This window comes from Pongo pygmaeus, chromosome 15 (assembly GCF_028885625.2).
Source record: "Pongo pygmaeus isolate AG05252 chromosome 15, NHGRI_mPonPyg2-v2.0_pri, whole genome shotgun sequence".
Lineage (NCBI taxonomy): Eukaryota > Metazoa > Chordata > Mammalia > Primates > Hominidae > Pongo > Pongo pygmaeus.
Window position 1 is genome coordinate 98,346,403 of NC_072388.2, and position 23,221 is coordinate 98,369,623.

The following is a 23,221-nucleotide window of genomic DNA, read 5'->3' on the forward strand; positions in this document are numbered from 1 at the left end:
GCTCCTAATGATGTGATAAAAAAGCACTCTTTGTGGCCAAATGAAAAGACTTGTTTTTATTTAACATTATGCTTTTTTCAAAGGTGTGGAAGAAGAGAAGGGCTTCCACACAGGACACTGGACCTCAAGGCTTTAGCTGGAGGAGTTTGGATTATCTGAGGCCAACAGCAAATAGCAAGGGCAGGAGTGCTTTCGACATCTCTTTTCCAAGGTAGGAATTTAAACATGACCCCCCCCCCTTTTTTTTAATTCTTAGCAGTGCATCCATTTCTAAGGCACATGTTAATCACAATAATATTGGCACTCAACTTTTCTTGAGTCATTTCTGCGTGTTGTTTTAGTAGAAAACTCATTAGAACATTTCACAAATGTATTTATTTGTATTTCAGCAGTTCAGTGGAAGGGGGTCATAAAAAAGAAGTTACGTAAAAGAGAGGATTTTTTTTTCTTTTTTTACTTTGAAGTGACTTAATTTTGTGTGGTCTGGGATTTCATTACAGTAAAATAGCTCAGGCTGGCTATTCAACACCCAAGCAAATTATCAGCTGCCACAAGAAAAAGAAAAAAGAATGAATTTCTGGATTTTCAGCAACTGCACAAAAGACTTGCATATGTCAAAATGCTGGACCAACATCCCGTGAATGTGGCACCATTCATCAAGCCTCCATCTAGTGTCACTTTTGCCAGTAAGAAACGAGGCTGCTCTGCTCACCCTCACTGGCTTGTGCAGAAGACGCAGGAAATGTGTCCTTCTCTTTCCACGCGTCTCCAAATAGCCTTGCTCTAGGCACTTTTTACCCACGCCCTGGGAAACATACTTGCTCAAGGGAGGCAGTCAGCACACGGCGTTTCTTGGGGAGGGATGGAGAAACGGGGGGACCGAGCCTGAGCACATCTCCCTGACATTTGGCTCCCTGGGACCGGAAGGAAGCTGAGTGGGATCAGGGAGTAGGAACAGGACAGAGCACACAGGACCTCAGGCCGAATGGCCCAAGTCAAAAGAGTACCGCAAAGTAACAAAGCATACTCACGGCAGCTGGATGACACAGACGTTCATTCCTAGTGTCTTCTGTACCCCTCCCCATTAATAAATACAAAAGTGTATCTACAGCTAACACCGTCTTCAGAGAAGGATGCTCAGCCGGTATCAATAACTCAACCATGTGGTGCAGGGTACAGACCCCAAAGACCATTTACTTTCTCCTTGTCCTCCCCAGATGTGAAGCCAACATTAACCTAGAGGCCAAAGTCCTTGGAGAGTTTCAGCTAAAGGTGAGGCCTAACCAGGCAGCCAGAAGGTCCATCCTTAAGCCATGGGAGATGAAGGAGAGTCTCCAACGGACAAGAACCTGACCCACTCCCATTCCCTCCCCCATATATTTTTTTCCTGCATTGTCTTATCTATGATCTGTGTTTAGTTACAGCTTGTGAAACTCCCCTGAGTTCTAAGGCAAAGGATTGGAGATTACTAAACTGATTTTTTAATGGTTTTCCGAAGCTCAGAGACCACCGTCCGGCCCAAGACTTCGAGGTGACCGTGCCTCTTCATCTCTGAGTGGTCCAGTGAGCTCGCTGCCACTACATGCTTACAACTGGCTCGATTCAAACATTAAATGGAGTAGAGAAATCATCAGATAAATTGCTGGCCCTCTGTACTGGAGAGTGAAGGCTCTTTCTCCAGCTGACGACAGCGCTAGGCTTTTGTCTGACCTAAGTTATTTCTCTTTCAGGTTAGAATAAAGCACTCTTTCCTGTCGCAGGGTAACCTCTTCTGCTCATATATTGAACTCTAGCATAAGACTCAGGGTGCACTCTGCAGATTTCTTCAACTTGGGAAAGAAGACATTATAAATCTAGAAATCCTATGATCAAAAGCACATATATTCCCCATCACTAAATTACATGTTTAGGGGAGAAATCCTCTCATTAAAAGCCATCCATAAAGGACAACTGTTTGGGGTGAAAGACGGGATCAATACTGGCTCTAGCAATCACATACTCTTTCCAAACGAAGTTTTACATGTTATTTGAGTCGGCATTTTAAATCTTTGGGGAACGGTGCTATTTCCCTTAGTACAGTGGGAACATTACCTAATAAATGGAATTGAGAATCCAAGTGTTATAAAATTTGAGCTAAAAGGATTTCCATTCATCAAGCTGTTTTAGGTACACGACTCCCAAAAGCAGCAACTCTCGACTGTTTCCTGGGTCTGTGACATGCAATACGCCTTCCCCAGACCTCCGCATCCCGATCACCAGCGCCTTAATAACGCAGCAGAATTTTCAGAACGTCAAGACCACGGACGAATCAGGGAAAACACACCCATTCAAAACTCACAATTTTAATTGTTAAAAAAGAAAGAAAGAAAATCAAAGAAAAAGAAAATGCCCCCATCTGCCAAGTGAGGGCTTGTAAATCAATGGCGATAGCTTGAAAATAGATTTCTCAAACTTATATTCTCATTTTGTCCTGCACGAATCTCTGCTGGAAAATCAATATTACAACTTCACACTTAAGACATTTTACAGCAACGTAAACTGCCGCCGCTGCTGATGGAAGCCCGTTCCTAGCCCATTGTAGCGGAGGCGCCAAGCCATGACACGGGCACCGAGCTCCCCCTAGCTGCCAAGTGGCGCTAGGCGCGGCTCGGCGTTTCAGCTTGCCATCAACCAAAAGCCAATTCAACTGAAAGTTTATTTTGGAAACTATTTTATCACAACAAGCAACAGAGAATGCAAAGCAATCGAGATAGGAGATGAAAAGGGGATAAGTGAAGGCTGGTGCAAGCCGTGTTCTAAGCTATAAGACAGTGCCAAAAACACCATTCTGAGAAGGCGCTAGAAACCGGTATCTGTAAACGACTGTTTTCTGTGCTTCCGTCTCACCTGAGACATAATTCTAATTATTCTCAAATGCACCCAAAGTTGACCTTCCCTTGGGTTAAGTAGGACCCATTTAGCCCTCCACACTGGTCACTGATGCAACACACTCAACCAGCTAACCCAGCCTCGATGTCTCTAAGGCCGGCTTCACAAAAGCAACTGCATTCACCCCAGCACTTCAGAAATGACTAGTTTTCTGTTACGAAATATTTCAAAGGCCAGACAAAAAATCGCCAAGGCCAAGCACAGGCAGATAGCAACCTCCCCATCAAAAAAAAGAAAAGAAAAGAAATATGCATATGTACATCATATAATTCAGGTAGGGAAAAAAGACCCTTTAAAAATATTAAGGGTTGTTAAAATATGCTCACGGCTGTTTTCTCTCAGGTGTGAATTACAAATGAATAAAATCAGCCTGGCATAACACCTTTGATGAGCACGTTTTTATTCTCCCATTGAATCAGAGCAGCTGACTTATATCACACTTCTAATGATATGGGGTTCCCTTCTGTGCAGAAGGGAGAGGAACTTTACTCCCCCCCACCAACTAACCAAAAAAAAAAAGGGGGCTATGTCTTATGAAATTTATCGGAGGCCCAATTTTGAAAGACATGTGGACCATTGGAGATATACTCTACCCTGGGGAGTTAAGATAATTGTGAGCACCGCCGCCTTCAAAACACACAGCTACAGCAAAACCTAATTTAAAAGGTAACCATGGAATTAACACAGTTAGCCTAACTTTTGCATTGAATCTTGGGTCGCTAGTTGTTTTACAAAATCGTGAATTCATACGGAAAATTACTAATCTTCCTAGGAAACCTGTTGGTGGGTGTTGAGAAAATCACCTTGATTGGGGTTACGCAGTTTACCGTGGACATCTTATTTTCCTTGGTCTCTTCAGAAAGCATCAAGCTCCTTCTTGGATTTAAGTACTCTTCCCTTCACCCTGGCCCTGTCTGGCACAGCGGGCTCTGGCCCGTTCCTCTGCGTGGTCAGCCGATCCCCCTTAACCTCCCCTCGGCACAATTGCCACTGTGTTGTTTTGTGTTTGTTTTTTATTAATAGCTGTGTCTGTCCTCTGCTTTTAAAAGCCATATCCATCTGGGTCAAACATTTTGAAGCAAACCAGAAGCCCAGGTTTCCATCACCAGCTGTCTCTCACTCTTTTTTACCTCACTCCTCTTGTCCCTGGCCCTGTCTGTAAATTTAACTAGCTCATTATGGAGCCCTTCTCAGACGCTCCCTCCCCCCTCTCCCCTCCCCCTCGCCACCCACCCACAAAGACCATGCGTGCTATTTGTGTGCCCTCTTGTTTCCCAGGCCATCAGTTATTTGCAGTTGCATCATCCCTGAAGGACCTGAGGCTGCTGCCCCACAGGCCCAGGAGCTGCCACCCAACTGATAAAGATGTACCATGTTTTAAGGGGTATCTTTTGCATTTAAAATCTAAAATGTGAACCCCAAGTAGAGGATGCGACAGCACCCACTTTGCTAGCCAGGGCTCCAAAGCACCCTGAGTCCACAGCTCCTGCATCATTTGTGGAGAGGCACTTCCAGAGGCCAGGGAGGCTAAAGTGCGCCCCATTCCTGCCTTTCCCCTGCTTGCTCTCCCACCTCCCTCCCGGGTGACACAGGACAGAGGAAAAGCCAGCTGCTTTTGGATAATAAGTAGCCTTGTCTGAAAACTGGTTGGACCACTCTCCTAGCTTAAACCCGTATACATAGCCTGGGCTCCGTGTGCCCCTCGAAGGCAGGCCTGCTTTCTTTTGCCCTCTGGTCTCCTTCCCCTTTTTCTCCCCACCTCTCTTCTCCTTTGCCTCTCTCTTTTTCCCTCCCTGCCACTGCTCCAGTGTCAGCTGGCTTTCCCCAGCGTGGCTCTAAGCAGGGCTGAGCTAGAAAGGGAACAAATGAAGGATAGGAAAGTGCTGCACCAGGCACCCCTCACCCCCATGCCCAGCTGCCACCAGTCCTCTGGCCAGGGCTCTCGCCTGATGTCCCAGGAATGCCAGGAGAGGGAGAGCCAAAGCAAAGCGAACCTACCTGCTTCTTCCCCTTACACACAACTGCAACCACTCCTGGCTCGCCGCTGCTGCCAGCTTGGCAGTGCACCCCCATCCACTCCCCCTTCCCCGACCCCCCCAATTCCCCCTCCTCAAAAACAACCCTTGCAATTATACAGAGGCTACGTGGGGCAAATTGCCTCCTGGAGAAATTGAGCCTCTGCAAGTATAGACGTTTTAACAACCACCCCCCATCTAAAGGAGGAAGGGTGTAGAATAAGCGATTGCTGTGGCTTGGTAAAGGATCGAAATGTCAACTGGCAAAAAAGACCTTGATCAAACCAAGCTCAAATCTGGCTGCAAAACATTTTGTTTTAAATGCAGCCGGCGAGTCTTCTTTGATGTTACAATGGCGAAAAATAAAAGAGAAGTCCTCTTCCCTTCCTCCAAAGAGGCATCCCTCTCCCAAGGCGAATCCCACTTTAATTTCTATTCCCCCCCAAAAAAAATCATAATAAATCCACAAATTCTTACTAATGTATCTGCTGTAACAAAGGAGAGATGGCAACAGCAATTGCTCCGAGCAGATGGCTCCTATGCTGGGTTTTCAGGGGAGGGGAGAACCCCTTTATATATTTATTTATTTATTTAAATTTTTTAAAATATAACATAAATATTCGGCTCTCGGCCGCCCGGCAGCCAGTCCTCTGCGGTGGCTGGGCGCGCAGCCCTCTCTAGCTCCGCGCTGGCAGCCTGGCCCCAGCCCGGCGAGGTGCGCGGCGGATTTCAGGCATGTAACCTGCCCGCGGTCTCAATGGCACCCAGAGGATGTTTTATTTCTATTGAAATTTAAAAAAAAAAAAAAAAGGAACGGCGACCCAGGCACCGCGAGAGAAAGAACGGCGGGGAAATGTTCGCGCGCAGCGAAGAAGCGGCCCCGCGGGCTGCGGCGGGCGGGGAGCGCCGCAAAGCCACCTTCCCGGTGCAAGTGTGCGGGGACCCGGGGCGGGCACCCCTGCAAACACCGTACCTGGCCCGCTCGCGCTCGCTTTTCCCCTCTGCTAAATAAACCCAACAGGGACCGTGGAAGCTGCTGCTTGTATTGCCCCGCTGCCTGACTTTGCCCGCCCAGCCACATGCTTGAAATCTACACGATTTCAGCCGGTGGATTTCCACTGCGACCTGCCTTGTTTATTTAGACAGGAAAGATGAAAGATACTGAGATAGGAAGATGGATACGAGATTGACGGGTCTCCTTTTTTTTTTTTTTTCTTTTACTATTTTACAAGCGCATCACTCTCTTCCCACTCCTGACAACCTTTTTTTTTTCCTCGTGGCGGGGATTTTTCACCAACCCCAATCCCCCCACCTTTTTTGAAGTGGGGGAAAGGAGACAAGATCATCCCAGGAGACAGACGGAGGTGGGGAAATGGGGGGTGGGGAGGGGGGCTTGAGCCCGGCAAACAGCCGCGCAGCTGGATTATTTTGCAAATAGCAGGAGGAGGGGAGAGAAAGGCGGCTGCGGAATCCTAGTACCGGCGTGGCCGGCACCCTGCTGGGCCGGGCGCAGGGACCGGGGACCCGGAGCCGGCGGCCGCCCCTGGCCCTACGGCTCCCCCAGCCGGAGGGCACCCCGCTCTCCTCCGCCCGCGCCGTCAGCGCGGACCCACGCGCTCGCCAACTTTTCCCCACTTCCCGGCTCCCCCTCCCCCTCCGCTCCCCCAGCCCCCTCCCCCTCCTCTCCAAACCCCGCCACCAGCGCCGCCGCCGCCACACACGCCGCTCGGAGGGGCGAGCGTCCAGCCGGGCTCGGCGCGCACACACACACACTCCTCCAGCCTGCATGCCCCCTCCCCGGCCCAGAGCCGGCTCCGCAGGCCCCCGAGCCCGAGGCGCGTCCGGCTGCTCGGCGCCCCAACTCCCTGGGCTGCAAAGAAACTTTCCTATGGCCCCCGCCCCCCGCCATGCTCCAGGCCGACGCCGTAGACTCTGCCAGCCAGCGGGCGGCCCCGGCGCCTGGCCCGGCTCGGCTGTTCCGGGCTCGGTATCCCCAGCCCCAGGCGCCCGGAGCCCCATCTCCGGCCCCTCGCGCGCACTCGGCAGACACTTACGGGTGATGAGCTCCCTCTGGGACAAGTGCTGCGGGTTGCCCTGTTTGCGGCGGGACATTGCCCCGGCATCTATTCTGGCATCGCCCGGAGAGCTGCACTGATGGGGGGAGCCGGGGGAGGGGGTCCGAGCCGCCGCCGCTGCCGCCGCGCCGCTGCCGCCGCCGCCGCCGCACCTCCTCCTCTGCCCGGGTTGGTGTTTTTTTTCCCTTCCTCTCTTGCCCTCTCTTCCTCCTCTTCTTCTTCTTTATTTTGCTCTTTCTTCTATGCTGTTTTTTGTTTTGTTTGCAAAAAGAAAAAAAGGGGAAGAAAAGCAAGAAAAACCTCTCGATCTAAAATAAGAAAAAGAGGCAAAAAAAAAAAAAAAACTGCTGTTGCTTTCCGCGGACTGGCTGGTTTCTTTAAAAATATATTCTTTCGAAGGAAAAAAAATCTCTTACACTTCTTCAAACTGCTTGGCCTCTTGCACTTGCAAATGTCTTCTTGAACTTAAACTGGATTTTGCACCGGCTCCTGACACTTTCTTTCAGGGTCTGGTAGGTGGAAAGCGCACTTCTACCAGGAGGGGAAAAAAAATGCAAACAAAAAAAAAAAAGAAGAAGAAAAAGCAAAGGAAAAAAAAAGCAAAGAAAACTTGGGGACTTGTCTCGTACCCCCTCACCCCGCCCCCTCAAAAAACCCAAAGCAATGTAAAACTGCCCCGGTTCGGTTGTTTCTGGGTTTCCTGCGGGCTGCCTGTTTTTGTTTTTGTTTTTGTTTTTCTCGGAGACTGACCCTTCCGAGGCTCTGGGGGGACACCAGGAGAGGCTCCTTCCCAGTTCACCTGGCAGGCTGGCGCCGGCCGGAGGGGCTGCCGAGTCCCCGCGAGCGCTCCCCAGCGCTCCCCTGGCGCCGCGGGCCCGGGGGGAGCGGGGCGGAGGGGCGGCTCGCCCAGTGCGCCTGGGTCGGTGCGGGCGCAGACTGGGAGCTATAGATTGCAACGTGAAGATGGCGGAGTCCGGGTTCTCTGGGAGCTCTCGGTCTCTCTATGGCTGGGGCTGCCTCTGTACAATGGGATAAAATTCAAGTTCAAGTGCGGACGTGACGTTTAATCTGCACTAGAGACAAAAAGACCCAGAGAGTCGGAGCACTGGGGGCGACTAGCGGTGGCTTTTTAACATTGTACCCTGTAAGAGAACAAGAAAGCACACACAGAGACACACTCGCGCGCGCGCGCACACTCACACACACACACACAGTCGCCGGTTGCGCACACCCGCAGCCCAAGCCGGACACACGTGCAAACCGCGTTTTTGTGCGCTCCTCATCTCCCCCGAGCCCTGGCTGCGAAAAAGCGGGAGGGGGTTGGGGGGGGGGGGCACTGGGCAGCTTATTTTAAAATAAAAGAAAAATCATCCTTATATCTCCTCCTTCCTGGGAGCAGGACCCCCTGAGAAGGGGGGCGGGGTGCTGTGTGAGTGAACTAAATTGAATCAATGCAAGTCTCCACCCACCCAAAAGCTCTTTCGGACTTGGACTTTGGGGGTGGGGGCGTGGACTGTGGAAGAGGGTTGGGGTCGACATGGGAGTTGGGGGACAGTAAGAATCGCTTCGTTTCCCTGGAAAAGTCGCTTGGTAGTTTTTACTTTTGTTTTATGGTCGCGGGCGGCGAGGTGGGGGTAGATGTTGGAGTTCAACTTCCAAAAAGTGTCTCCATATAAATCCTGGTATTACAGACTCTGGGAGGGTGAGGAAGATAAAATAAACGACACTAAGAGAACAGAATCAAGAGCACGTGAGGGGGTGAGAAGTGTTTGAGACCTTGTTTGAGTCCCATTTGGAAAAGGATTTTCACTCAAATCTTTGTCCCCTCCCCTCACCTTACCCCCATTAACTCCTAGGGGTCAAACACGGCCCCACCTCCTATACACGGTCTATGGCAAGCGAGAGGGTAAAGGGACCAGGGCGCTCCACGTGGGAGAGGGACTTGGACTTGCCGGCCCAGGAGTAGGTGTGGCCAGATCTCCGCAGATACTCGGGTGGGTGACTCCAGGAGGCGCCCCTGACAATCACAGCAACCTGGAAGTCACACCCCGCCCCCCGCGCTCCTCGGCCCAGGGTAGGACTTGGAAATGCCTGTCAGACTGGGAAGGACGCAGCTGCCTTGTCAGCCGTTTGATCTCCAACCGGCGAGGACAAGAGGAGTTGTGGGGCCTCTCCGTGGCCCGGGGACAAGGCCAGACCACGGCCCCCGTGGACACCCCCCCATTCCCCAGGCTGCGGCCAACTTTGTCAATTTCATGACCTGGCCTCCAGGGCTGGGCGCGCCACGCGGCTGGCCTCCTCTCCCTTCTCAGGGTTTCTCCGGAGGCGGCCAGGGCGGGTCGGGGCCTGGCTCCGGCTAGGCTTCGCGGGCGAGTCCAGCTGCACCCACCCCACTCCGCCCCCAGGCCTGGCTCCGGCGGCTTCACCCGGGCGCATAGCGAGGCCGTGACGCCTCCGGGAGCGCCGCCTCCCTCGGGGCCTTTTCCTCGGGGGGCACACGGGGGTTTCTGTTTTCGTCCCGAAGGTCTTGGGTGGGGCGATGGCACCACCAATTTAACAGCGCCCAGCGTCCGTGAGCGAGAACGGAAAGAGATCCCTTCCAGTCCCATACCCTAAAAAATAATAACAATAAAATGTGCCCTGGCTTGCAGTTCTGTAAACTGTGGGCTCCACGGTGGGCGGACGCGAGGCCGAGCGGATGGAGACCGGGGGCGGGGCGCGGACTTGCACCTCCTCGCCCTGGCCGGTCAGGCTGCACCCGGCTGCCCACCCCCAACACCCCACCTCCACGTGGTCCAAAGTCTAGTAGGCCTCCCTCTTCTGCCATCCCTCTCCCCGCGAAAATCTTTCCAGGAAAGTGGCTTAAGTAAGAAAAATATGCCCACACGCACCTTTAATAAACTTCTTAAGACATTCATAAACTGGCCATCCCTACTCGCCCAGACTCTAAATTTGAAAGATCGACTCGCGCTCTCTTTCTGAGAACTAGCGATGTGAAGCCCAGAGAGGGTGAGCACTTTGCCCTAGGACACACAGCGCATCAGGGACAGGTCTGGACCCAAAACATCGCGGCGTGCCTGCAGCCCAGCGCCGCCGGCGGTCCGGGACTCGAAATCCCGACACGCGACCCTCACCTTCCCGGGGTTGATTACAAGGAAGGGAGACCCCGCCAGTGGCAAGGCGGGACTGGGAGGACCCCTCAGGAAAAGGGAGCCCCTCCGCGAGCGGCTCAAGGGCTCTCGGAGTCCCAGCTGCAGCCGCCACCCCGCGTGCGGTAAGGGGCCGTGCCTGGGGAGGGGGCACCCCCTCCCCACTCCCAGCAGGAAGTAGCTGGCGGGGGCCGGCGCGTGCCCCACCGACCCAAGGAGGACTTCCTCATTGGCCCCGCGCTGCCCCGACGGCGGGAAGAGGGACGCGCGGGCGGGCGGGCGCAGGGCCGGACACGCCGCCGCCCGCCGGCGCGCTCCACCTCGCGGCAGCCGGGGAGAGGCTGCCCTGCCCCTGCCCAGCCTTGAGCTGGCCCCTTCGCCCTCCTCCTCCCCCTCTTCCTCCGCATCGTCCTCCCCCTCCTCCTCCTTCTCCCCCTCCTTCCCCTCCTCCTCCTCCTCCTCTTCTCCCGAGAGGCGGCCGGGCGCAGGCAGGGAGCGATCCCAGCTGCCACTCCAGTCTCCTCTTTTTCCCTCTGCCCGTCTGGCACGGGCCTCATCAGCGCGCAAAGCTGTTAATGTCTGGTCTCACAGCTCCCCCTTTAGTCTTGCTGCGCTCCATGTCTCGCGTTCCAAGCCGGATCAATAGCCGCCTCTCGGCCGACCTTGACCTCTCCCTCGACCCTGCCTGGCTTCCACAGCTGGCCCCGTACTAATGTTTCCCCACTCTCTAGATGCCCAGACAGCAGGCGGGGCAGGAGGGGGGTGGTCGACCTCGGCCCACAGCCACGTCCCCACCCCTGCCTCAGCACCCCAGGCAGGCGAGAGGGGGTCCAGGACTCTCCTGAGAAGGTCACTGCACCGCCCCACCGCACCCCACCCCACCTCTTCTTCACCAAACCTTTGTTTAAAATACAAGTCACTCCTGCCCCCTCCCCACCCCCAAAAAAGAGGGTGCAGGTGGCTCACATATGAAAATGTAAAAGGAAAAAGTGTGAGTCCAAATGTGGTCCTGAACTAATATCTTAAAACCAGGTTCATTTCTCTAGCACCTGCTGCAGACCTACTGTGTGCTGGGCCCAAAGCTGGGGCTTTGTGCATGCTGGAATCAGATGGAAATAAATGCCACCTTTTCTGCACTATCTTTACACACACACACACAGCAGATGTCAAAAAGCTTTTTGAACTCACAAATATTTCCCTGCTATTCTTTTTCTAGCTTCACAGTGCATTCCAGCAGATAATCCTCCATATTCTCAGTCACTTTAAATTTCTTTATAGAGGAATACTTCAGAAATCAGAAATCATTTCATCAAATCAGAGTGCATTTTTATTAACCTTATGTGGGGCTTTAATTCCCTGTGTGTGCTGCGTGTAACACGCCATGCAGTGGGGGCAGATTAAACAGACACGTGACCCCCAAGCCAGGCTTTTTGTTTAAAATTCTTTGAACGATTCTCAATACTTAACTCAGCTGAGGTTGGACTCTATTCGAGATCCTACAATGTTATCTTTGCCTTCTGAGCTGTTATATTTTATCTCTTATGTCTTTACAAAAATTTGGAAAGAATCAAGATAAGAGGTGTCAGTAGAAATGGGAAGTCCTAATGTTTCTGCAGAAAGAAAACTGACATTTCATTTGTTTTTGTTGTTTTCTTTTTAACACAGATCCACCCTGTGAAACGCAGTCAACTTTGTAGCAGTTCAACAGCACATCTTACCAAATTACTTTGGGCATTTTTGGTGCTTTAAAACAAAGAAGAAGAAGAAGAAATCCATGCAAAGAGAAGGCAAATCGTTTCATATTCACAGGTATACGGCAGACTCAGAAGCAACCCCTGTCTGTTCATTTCTATTCCTCCAGATCTATAAGTGTTATTGACTGAGAAGATGAACGTGAATACGATGTTCCGATCTGATCAGTGGATGGACTTATTCTAACTTGTGAGGAAACCACAGTGGAGGCACCAAGCAAATCATATTCATGTACATATTAATAAGGCTCTCAAGGTGGTCCTTATCTCTTTCCTTACAGTTCTAGAATCTTTAGCAGCTACCAAATCCAGAGGCATAAAAAGACAAAAGAGGCCTTTTGGGCTTCCTGCCGTATCTTCTAGAATTATTTTATGTCATTTCTGAAAATTACAGCGAATTTCTGGGCGCCATAAGCACTCAATTAAAGCTTTGCTGGATTTAGAGGAGTTTTTCACATTGTCACCTGATAGCAGAGTCAGGACTACAAAACTTGCCTTTCAACAGTTGTTTGGTTGATTCTTTTGGTGTACTGAATTTAACAACATTGCTTTTGTTAAAACATGACATCATTTGCACCTTATTTTTTTCTGCAAGTAATACCTGGCCTTGGTACAGTGATGCATTTCCCACCGTTGCTTAACTGTATAAGGCATAGGTAAGCTGTAGGAAAACTGAGGCATCATTGCCTGCTGCCTTTGTATCTGCAGCCTACAAGGGGTTAAATCAAATTCACTGTTCCTGATTCATGTATTATTTTCCTTAAAAAATACTTACCCAGCTCCCCGTATATGAAAAGGACTCACACCCACATTGAATGTTCCTAGCTCTGTCCCTGTCATCAGAAATGATATTGAATGGCTCAGTACTAGGGGATCTGGAACTATTTCTACAGCTTTCTCACCTCATTTGGAATTTTCTTGTCTTGCTAATTTTAATTCTTTAGTTGAGTCATCAATTCAAATTTGGTAGGGACTGGCATCACCCAGTTGGTCGACTTGGGAGAAATATTGTTCATGAAGATGATCAGACTGCACCAAATTCCACCCCCACCCCTCACATATACAGAGATCTGAGCGGCTGTGGTGTGAGTGCATGTGTGTGTATGTGTGTGTGTGCGTGTGTGTGTTATGCAAAAGGGTCTCTCTGCTGCTTTCTCTTTTGTCACTGAGTCTCCAAATTGTGTAACTGAAACTGCAAGGAAGACCATTTTCCTGAAGATGCTGAGAGCTCTGTTTTGAAGACACACACACATCCGTGAGTTTGAATTCAGTAGTCTAGTGACCATCCATCTGCCCTTTGTAGAAAACAGACAAGGAAAATAAAGAGAGTTAAAGGTGTTCAAATGAGGGACTCAGAAAGGAATTTTCAGTTCCGACTCTGGCTGTCAGCTGCTGTCGTTGAGACCGAGCAACAATGGGGTGTCTGGTGATAGGAAATGGGGAGGACTAGGGATGGAGGCAGTAACGATCACCTTCCTAACAAGGGTTTTATAAGGCTGTGAGGATTAATTAGTTTGTATCCTTAAGCAGTTTGAGAAAGATGAAGTTTCAGTAAATGCTAAGCTGGAGTTGTAGACATCTGACTCAGTAGAGAGGTCTCCCCCACCCCCAATCCGAGGCTTTGAAAACTCCTATCTGTGCTGTGATGCACTACAAAGGAAGTGAGGGGGAAGCAAGCACTCACTTATGGAAGAACAGAGAAGGAGAGAGAGACATGAGTCAGGCTAGCATCCCTCCAACAGGCTCGGCTAATGAGGATGCTGCAAAGGGGGCGCTTACCAAAAAATAAAAATAAAAACCAGCCAACACCTTGTTTCAGATATGCCTTCCAGAGCTAGGAAAGAGAGCTCTGGGAGAGCTCATCTGTTGTTTTGTAGTTTTAGAAACAGCCACGGATGCTTTCGAGTGAATTCAACAAAGGTAGTTTGTATCCTAGAAAACACGTAAGTGGTTTCTCTCTATTTAATAGAGAAGGGTTAAGGTTGCAACCTGACAAACGAGGCTCTACACCACAAAGTTTTAACTGCAGGCACATTATTGAAGATGAAATCATATTTCTATAGTCTGTGGAAGTTATGAAAGTTGTTCCATTATGTACATATTAAAACATTGCCTCTGCTTGAAGATGCACTTTCAGCTCAATTTACAAGGCAGACAATTTGCTACAACAAAAGATAATTAATGCTGCCCAGGGAAAACCGAGACACTGGATTGCTGTGCATTCTGGTATTAGTTTAATCTGGATCCTTTTATAAAAATGATTTCACTGTGATTTCAAGCCTTTGGAATCACTGGAACAAGAATAGCTTCTATAATATGGATGTGGCAATAACATTTCCCATTTGAACTTGTGACAAAGTCCCTCTGCCTGCCTCTCTCTCTCTCTCCCCCCTTCTCCGCCCCCCGCCCCATCACAGACACACACACACACACACACACACACACACACACACACACACACACACGTATCATGAAATTAACACTAGACAGGAACAAAAAAGATTATCTCTGACCACTCTGATGATCTGGATTCTAAATAAGGCAGATTTATGGTCAATTATTTTAAATCTGTGTTTGGACCTCTGGATTCAAACGGGTAGATTCATCAGCTGTTGGGATTTAGCACAGGCATCTGCAGTTTCATTATTTGTATCTGCTTAACAGGAACAATTAGAGACTGAAGAGTGAGGACGCCTGTTTGGGGACCGGTTTGGTATTGTACCCAGACCACACATTCCGGCTGGGAAGGAACACAGTAATGTATAAAGCATTAGTGGATTTAACGCTCTGCATTGTGCTTGGGGAATCGAATTGTTGATGTTTCTGGCAAGAACTCATACTCCAATTGAAATCTATCAAACACCTTAATTAGCTCCGGGTACCTAAATGCACCCAACCCAGAGGCAAGTTGGAAAGCAGCAGAAGGAAAGGGCAGGAGCTGGCACAGAGGTGGCATGGGCCTCCCTGGGTACCCCCAGCACCCTGTGGCCTCACTTTCCAGACCAGAATACATGGGCCATGGTGGAAAGTCAGACAAGTTGCAGCTCTCACTGCAGCAGGCACAGGGATGTGATTGAAGGTGTTTGGATGGTTTGACCGGTGTTGGCTAAGGATATGAAAAGAGGCCGCAGTGACACAAAGCTGTTGCTGATAATAACTGGAGCCTTTTTCTGAGCCAACCGTTCCACCTGGACCTCAGTACAAATTATTGTTTTCAATTACCACCTGTGTATTCCTTCCCATGCAACTTATTGATGTAAAATTACAGCTACACCGGTATAAATAAGTTATGCTGCAGTTGTAAAATGGAAGAAATTTTGTTGTAGCAATTATGTTCAGCAAGATGACAAAATAAATTTCCAGAGCTGTGCCTGCAGTAACCTGGGGAATTTAAACCTCATAATTTCCATTCATTTCAGATAATTTGGAGTAATTTCTATATGTAATAACTTTGTAATGAAAAACACAGCGGTACTGAAGTGATTTCGCTCCGTTTTTTTCTCCTATGGTATACATGGCACAAAATAAATGATAAAAATAATATTTCCTTTTTATATGTGTGTGTGTTGAGTAATTCCTTCAGCAAAAATCATAAACTAATACCCAGACTAAATCTCTGTCCACAAAATGAAAAATAAATTGAGTTAAAGAAAGTGAAAAAGTATGAAGGGCTTTGGATGCTTTATTGTGACTTTATTGAATTGTTTTGTTCCCATGCTCCCTCTGATCCCTAAGGGTTACAGTTCTCAAGTAAGGGGAAAATGCAGGGGAGCCCCAGATGGCTCAGAGGAGGTGGCAGGGGGACCCCCAAAGGCCAGGAAACCCTCACCAGATGGTGATTTCTCCCCAGAAGCATAAGAGACTCGTTCTCCTCTTGAGATGAGCATCTTTAACGGCTGATTTCACTGCGATTGGAAAGGACCTGGTAGGCTGGTCAGTGCTCATGTCGGTTCTGACATATTTCCTCCTTTAATTAAAGACAAGGCAAGGTGGAGCACCAGTGCCCTTCCCAACCTATGACGGTGACACCTGCCACTGATGTATGCAGCCCCTGAATGCCACAAGTTATTCATCGGAAGCTCCCACTGAGCTGTGAGAAGGTGACAGGAATTACAGCAGCTGCATTAGCTCCCAGATCCACGCGATTAGCCTCTGCCACTGCCACGGTGCACATCAAGGGTTTCCTCTAAGTGAAAAATGGAGGCGTCATTCCCTAAAACCTGCCTGCTAGTAGTAACGGCTAGTGACTGTCAGTAGCCTCCCCACCAGCCATGAGGGCTGCCCGCTGCCTTGAAGTAGAATGGCTCCCCTGCCCTGCAAACCCTGGCCTGCTACATGCTGCCAGGGTGCCCATCTGGAGGCTCAGGCTTTGGCTGAGTCAGCTGGGGAAAGGGCATTCATTTCTCAGGCTCTGTGGTCTCCCTGTCAGATGGGCTTCACCACTCTGTATAAGCGGTGATGAGTGGGTCTTAGCAAAGCGCCTGGCCCGGTCCCTCGCCATGCAGCAGTCGCATCATAAGCATGGCTGTGATTTGTTCCTTCAACAACACACGTGGATGGGACGCCTGCTGTATGCCAAGCACGCTATGGGGGACAGGGCCCAAAGACGGCAATATTGTGAGGTGGTGGTACTGAGGTTCCAAGTTCAGGCAAGCCTGAATCTGACACACCACCCCAGCTCCAAAGAACAGAGCAGGGGACAACAAAAGTCGATGACATAGTTCAGCTATTACAGTAGTGAGAGTACAGCCCATCACATGGACTCATGGCCGTGTGTCCCAAGTGCCATGGGAGCAGAGCAGCAGGGCTCAGGGGTCCTGAGCACAGATTGCAGAATTCTTCGAAGACCCTCAAGACCTGCTCATTCAAAGAGACACTCTGTCTAATTACATTGTTAGGCCATTTATCTTATCTAATCCTCAGAAGAGAAAGACTTTCATCCCCCTTAGACAGGAAACCCGAAGTCAGCCACCACGAGGTAGAGCCCAGATCACCCCAGGTCTGTCTGTGTGTATAACCACTACACTGTCCTATACCCGGGTTGGATTTCCAGCCATCCTGCAAGCCAATAACAGGGAGCTGAAAACATCACCAGATGTGGAACTAGAACACCAAAGACAAAGTCAATGCTGGATCAAGACATGGAGGAAGGAAGAGAATTACAGAGAAACAAAGTTTGCAATAAGGAAACAGTATACTCAGTTAGTAAAAGAGATTTTGTTTGTTTGTTCGTTTGAGACAGCAAAATCCAACAAGACACACCATGGTTATGAAACTAGATAATTGAGGCAGAGAGAAATGGGATGGAGAGAGTGGGGTGAGACAGACGTTTCTGCTGGTAAAATTTGAAACAGACAAACAACTCATGTTGGGACAGAGTTTTAGTGTTCAAAGCCCTTTTGCTTCCCTGACTTGAGTTTGTCCTCCCAGCAGCCTGTGAGAAAAGCAGGATAGGGCACCCACAGCTTGACATATACCTCCAAGATCGCCAGGGTCGAGTCTCCGCTGTGCCCGCTGCTAGCTGCAAGCCTTCATGCGGTTCCTCTTCTTGGCATCCCAGGTCCTCCTCTATCACATCCAACGCCTCTGTGAGCATCTCATCGGATGACCTCTCAGAAAGCCCCCAGCACAGGCCTGGCACAGAGGAGGCATTGAATAAATGATAGATATTATTATGGAGGCGTTCTACTCATGAAACAAGAGATTCACATTCAACTCAATCTATGGTATACACGTCAACATTTCAGGAATGAAATGGGAAATTTCCCCCGGATTTCACTGGTACATAATCGACTAATATTGATGAAGCATCTTGTCTCAGCGCTGCTGTAACAAAATACCTGAGACTGCGTAATGTATAAAGAATAGATATTGCCAGGCGCGGTGGCTCATGCCTGTAATCCCAGCACTTTGGGAGGCCAAGGCGGGCAGATCACCTGAGGTCAGGAGTTCAAGACCAGCCTGGCCAACATGGTGAAACCCCATCTCTACAAAAATACAAAAATTTGCCAGGCATGATGGTAGGTGCCTGTAATCCCAGCTACTCAGGAGGCTGAAACAGGAGAATTGCTTGAGCTTGGGAGGCAGAGGTTACAGTGAGCCGAGATCACGCCATTTCACTCCAGCCATTTCACTCCAGCCTGGGTGACAGAGTGAGACTCCATCTCAAAAAAAAAAAAAAAAATAGACATTGATTTCTCACATTTCTGGAGGTTGGCAAGTCCAAGATGAAGGCGTCAGAAGGTTCAGTGTCTGGTGAGGGCCCCAGCCCTTGCTGCCAAGATGGTGCCTTGTTGCCACATCCTCCAGGGTGGACAAACACTATAGCTTCACATGGCAGAGGAGCAAACAGGCCTAAGCTAGTTCCCTCCAGCCCTTTGCCTCCTAATTCACTCATGGGGCAGAGCCTCCATGACTCAGTCATCTCCCCAAAGGCCCTACCTCTGAATACCACCACAATGGGGACCGAGTTTCAATGTGAATTTTGGAGGGGACACATTCAAATCATAGCACACCTACTTTGTGCCAAGGACCAGGCTAACCTTTGCCAATACCCAGAGGAAAACATTATAGTTGTTATCTGCTAGTAGCAGGTCACTGGGCTCTGAGCTTCTCAAAGCAGACAGTCCAGATCCTACCTTGTCTCCTGTGCCTGTGACAGGCACATAGGAGGGTATCAGCGACTGAGCCAGGTGGACCTCACTACAAGACCTAATACACAGGCAAACTAGAAAATCCACGGCCAGCCGGGTGCGGTGGCTCTCACCTGTAATCCCAGCACTTTGGGAGGCCAAAGCGGGTAGATCACCTGAGGTCAGAGGTGAGAAGTTCGAGACCAGCCTGGCCAACATGGTGAAATGCCATCTCTACTAAAAATACAAAAATTAGCTGGGCGTGGCAGCAGGCACCGGTAATCCCAGCTACTCAGGAGACTGAGGCAGGAGAATCGCTTGAACCCAGGAAGCGGAGGTTGCAGCAAGCCGAGATCTGGCCACTGAACTCCAGCCTGGGGGACAAGAGCAAAACTCCATCTTAAAAAAAAAAAAAAAAAAAAAAAGTAAGAAAGAAAGAAAAAGAAAAACCATGGCCATGGGGCAAAAACTGGAAAGAAAGCTCTCAGGGTGCAGAGATGAGCATATGGGAGTTTGAGGGTGGGGAATCATTGTTCATTTTCTTCTCTCAGTCTCCACATTTTCTATAATCTGCATTTATGGTTTTCATTATCAGCCGCCAAAAATTAAAAAGTTGTAGCGGCTGAAGCTTTTGACTAATTATTTAGGGGGAAAATAATAGACTACATATGAAAAAAAGACCAGAAGGAGATTCAGAAATAACAGCAGCTATTGTGTGAGAATTATGAGATTAGGGGGGATTTTAAAAGAACTTTGTCTCCCGCTAGGCGCGGTGGCTCATACCTGTAATCTCAGCACTTTGGGAGCCCGAGGCAGGCAAATCACAAGGTCAGGAGTTCAAGATCAGCCTGGCCAACATGGTGAAACCCCATCTCTACTAAAAATACAAAAAATTAGCTGGCTGTAGTGGCTGGCTAATCCCAGCTACTCGGGAGGCTGAGGCAGGAGAATCGCTTGAACCCGAGAGGTGGAGGTTGCAGTGAGCCAAGATCACGCCACTGTACTCCAGCCTGGGTGACAGAGTGAGGCTCCGTCTCAAAAAGAAAAAAAAAGAACTTTGTTTCCCAAACCCCCTAGAATGTCACTGAAGACTTGCCGTACTTTTTTTTTCTTTTTTCTTTTTTCTTTTTTTTGAGATGGAGTCTGGCTTTGTCACCCAGGCTGGAGTACAGTGGCACAATATCTCGGCTCACTGCAACCTCTGCCTCCCAGGTTCAAGCAATTCTGCCTCAGCATCCCAAGTAGCGGAACTACAGCTGCCCGCCACCATGCCTGGCTAATTTTTGTATTTTTGTATTTTTAGTAGAGACAGGGTTTCCCCATATAGGCAAAGCTGCTCTCGAACTCCTGACCTCAAGTGATCCGCCTGCCTCTGCCTCCCAAAGTGCTGAGATTACAGGCATGAGCCACCTCGCCCAGCCTCACACATTGTAATAAATAGTTTTGTAAAACTATTCTTTGTGAAAGAATCAAGGAGGTGGTTGCCATGCTATGGTGTGAGACCATCCTGGGTGCAGGGAGGTCTGTGGGACGTGGTGGGATGAGACCTTCTTTAAGAAGCTGCCATGCTTTTTCCTTCCTTTCCTTCTATCTGTGGCCCTCCATCACCTGGGACTGCACGCTAAGGCAAAGCTCTCTCACAGCTGCCAAACAGACTGATTTTAAAGCCACCTCTGCTCGCCCTGCTGGGGCTGGCTAACCAGCTAACCAGCTACACAGAACCTGCTGGAACCTGACCCTCCGTGGGCACAGGAAGCAGCCTGGTTGGGCTCTCTGCTGGGTGCTTGCGAAGCGTGGAGCACTTTCCGACACTCACAGTGAGGAATGTCCTCTGGAAGCCTCCCCACTCCCCACCTTCTGTCATCGGGGAGATAATTCATTTATGCAGCATTCACAGAAGACTGACATTTTCGACTTTTTTAGCAGAATAAATTTATAAGGTAAATTAGGGGGTGGGAGCCTTAGTGTCCTAGGCAGATTCAAACTGGTAATTACAGAGGGCCTAATTATGTATTCACCACGGAGCCTTCTGGAACAGTGAAGGCTACAGGATGGCTCTTATTCTTCCTGCAGAGGACCATCTCCCCTGGAAGCTTCACAACCAACCTTTGACAGCTGTGCTTCCAGCCCCGGGCCATGGCAGCAAAGCGCCCTTGTCATCGGCACCCACGTCCTGATATCTGCAGAGAACATCCTGTCCCTGGGCAGAGAGCCCCAGTGTCCCCCAATAGTTATGAGGTCAAATATTCTTCAGGAGTCCTGATTTGGATAAAATAAAAGTCAAAAATACAAGACAAGGTTTTGTTTTTGTTTTTCTTTTTCATTTTTGTTTTTCATTTTTTGTTTTGAGACAGAGTCTCACTCTGTCACCCAGGCTGGAGTGCAGTGGCACAGTCTTGGCTCACTGCAGTCTCCAACTCCTGGGTTCAAGTGATTCTCCTGCCTCAGCCTCCCAAGTAGCTGGGATTACAGGCGCCCACCACCACACCTGGCTAAGGACAGGGTTTTTTTTTAAAACCAAATCCCCCAATCCCCCAGAGTTCTAGATGACATTGGCAGGCTGTGGTATCAGAAGGATCATTTCCACAGCCTTCTCTCCTGCTTGGCTGGGAGCTCCTTGGGGGCAGGAACTGTGTCCTTTGCTTCTCCATCTCGTCAGAGCTCAGTTTGGGATCTGGCCTCAGTGCAGTTGCTGAATGAAGGGGAGAATCAATAGTCAACAAAAATGCACAATGGCCCTAGGAAGAGAAAAACCCTGGGCTTCGGCAAAGTGGTAAACTGACTAAAAGACTCCCTTTCTCACCCAACACAATGCCATGCAATGTTTGAATACTTAGACACATTTTAGATGCAAAGCCCTCCTTTCTGTGGCCCATTCGCCCTCATTTTCCAATGCCCTCCTTGCTCCCAAAGCACCTCATGTTTCACTTGGTAACTATGCATTATGCTCTGTTGTGGGCCAAATCATGCCCCCTACCCCCCCATAATATGTTGGAGTCCTAAACCCTGTACCTGTGAATGTGCCTTAGGGTCTTTGCAAATGTAATTAGTTAAGATGAGGTCATCCCGGGTTAGGGTGGACCTTCCATGCAATGACTGGTGTCCTCCTAAAAACACAGCCATGTGAACACAGAGACACACAGGGAGGACATCTGGTGACAATGGAGGCAGACACTGGACCCAGACAGCTGCCAGGAACACCAAAGAATGCTGGCAACCACCAGAAGCTAGGAAGAGGCAAGGAAGGATCTTCCCCTGGAGGGGGAGCGTGGCCCAGAGACACCATGATTTCAGACTTCTAGCCTCCCCAGTTGTCAATCAGCACCTCTTGTTTTAAGCCACCCAGTTAGCAATACTTTGTTATGCCAACCCCCAGAAATGAATGCGTGTGCCTGCCCTGTGCTGGATAATGAGCCGGGGCCAGGCCAGCAGAGCCAAGCTACCTGGACACAGACCCTGCCCTCAGGGGCTCAGGGGTCACAGGCCTTTTCTATGAAGTCATAAAACACTGTGGAAAGTATCCCCGAGGCCGGGGCGCAGTGCCTCACACCCGTAATCCCAGCACTGTAGGGGACTGAGGCAGGAGGACCTTATGAGGCCAGGAGTTCAAGGCCAGCCTAAGCAACATTGTGAGACTCCATCTCTACAAAAATTTGAAAAGAAAATTAGCCAAGCATAGTGGCACAGGCCTGTAGTCTCAGCGACTTGGGAGGCTGAGGCAGGAGGATTACTTGAGCCCAGGAGTTCTAGGCTGCAGTGAGCTATAACTGTACCATTGCACTCCAGCCTAGGTGACAGACTCTGCCTTTAAAATTACATAAATAAAGATTTCCCTGCATTTCATATTTGCAAAGAGAATGTTGACAAGAACTGGTGGCCCTCCTTGTCAACCTCAGAAAAGAGCAATAATGCCTGGACTGTGAGTATCTTGAGGCCAAAACCACGGCAGGTTTGCCTTGAACTCCCACTCAGACGTCCCCTGCTACCCTCTTGTCCTAGCCTGGGACTTTGCACATAGTTCAAGCTCCAGTTATAAAGTCAGTGTTTAGGGGAAAATAATGCTTCAGTGGAGGAAACATTTAAGGGCTGAATATTTGTAGTGGCCTCAAATCACACCCTCCAAGTAACCACATACAAAGTTGACCCTAAAATAAGACTGCACCCCTGTGAAACTCTTCAGCCACTGAAGTGTTAGCTCGGTGTGTAGCTGGGTTTCATTTTCATTTTTGTGTTTAACAAATAAAGAATTAAAAACAAGAGAAACTATTAACTAACTAGTAGTAGTAAATTACCACACAGGAAGATGGAATTACATAAAAGACACATTTCTCTGGTGCTTACTGAAAACCCTCCTGGACATAATAGAGTGGAGAAGCCCCATTTTCACTCCTCCCCCCAGCGCCCCACAAAATGAAATTATCTAGGCACATAGATCCGCCCCTGCTCCTGCACATGGAAGATGAGGAAGAAATCACTTTACCTTTCTGCCCCATGAGCCTCTTAAGAAAGCTCAGGCCTGGGGCAGGACGGGTTCCTGCTTGGCTCTGCTGCCTTCGCTCCTGTGTGTGTGGCTGTGGGGGAAGTAAATTAAGAACTCACACTTCTGCAAAGTGCTGGGTTCACGCCCAACCACAGGCTTCTGCAACTTTGACCAAAGGCACATATGGTGGC

General features: G+C 49.5%; 1 protein-coding gene and 1 long non-coding RNA gene across 5 annotated transcripts in view; both read right to left on the reverse strand.

The window, feature by feature from the left end:
- BCL11B (BCL11 transcription factor B) overlaps positions 1 to 8,032 on the reverse strand; it is a 102,089-nt gene extending 94,057 nt beyond the window's left edge. For all 4 annotated transcript variants that reach the window (XM_054449311.2, XM_054449309.2, XM_054449310.2 and 1 more), the window contains exon 1: positions 6,998 to 8,032. In XM_054449311.2, the coding sequence (XP_054305286.1) occupies positions 6,998 to 7,055 (58 nt within the window). In that variant the 5' untranslated portion in view covers positions 7,056 to 8,032. The remainder of the gene's footprint in view (positions 1 to 6,997) is intronic.
- A 7,604-nt stretch (positions 8,033 to 15,636) lies between these two features.
- LOC134738111 (uncharacterized) lies at positions 15,637 to 23,118 on the reverse strand. The gene is made up of 4 exons (XR_010123658.1): positions 23,031 to 23,118; positions 20,657 to 21,242; positions 17,396 to 17,552; positions 15,637 to 15,885 (listed from the first exon to the last, which is right to left on the reverse strand). It is a non-coding gene; the product is annotated as an uncharacterized LOC134738111 (long non-coding RNA).
- Positions 23,119 to 23,221: the final 103 nt, after the last annotated feature.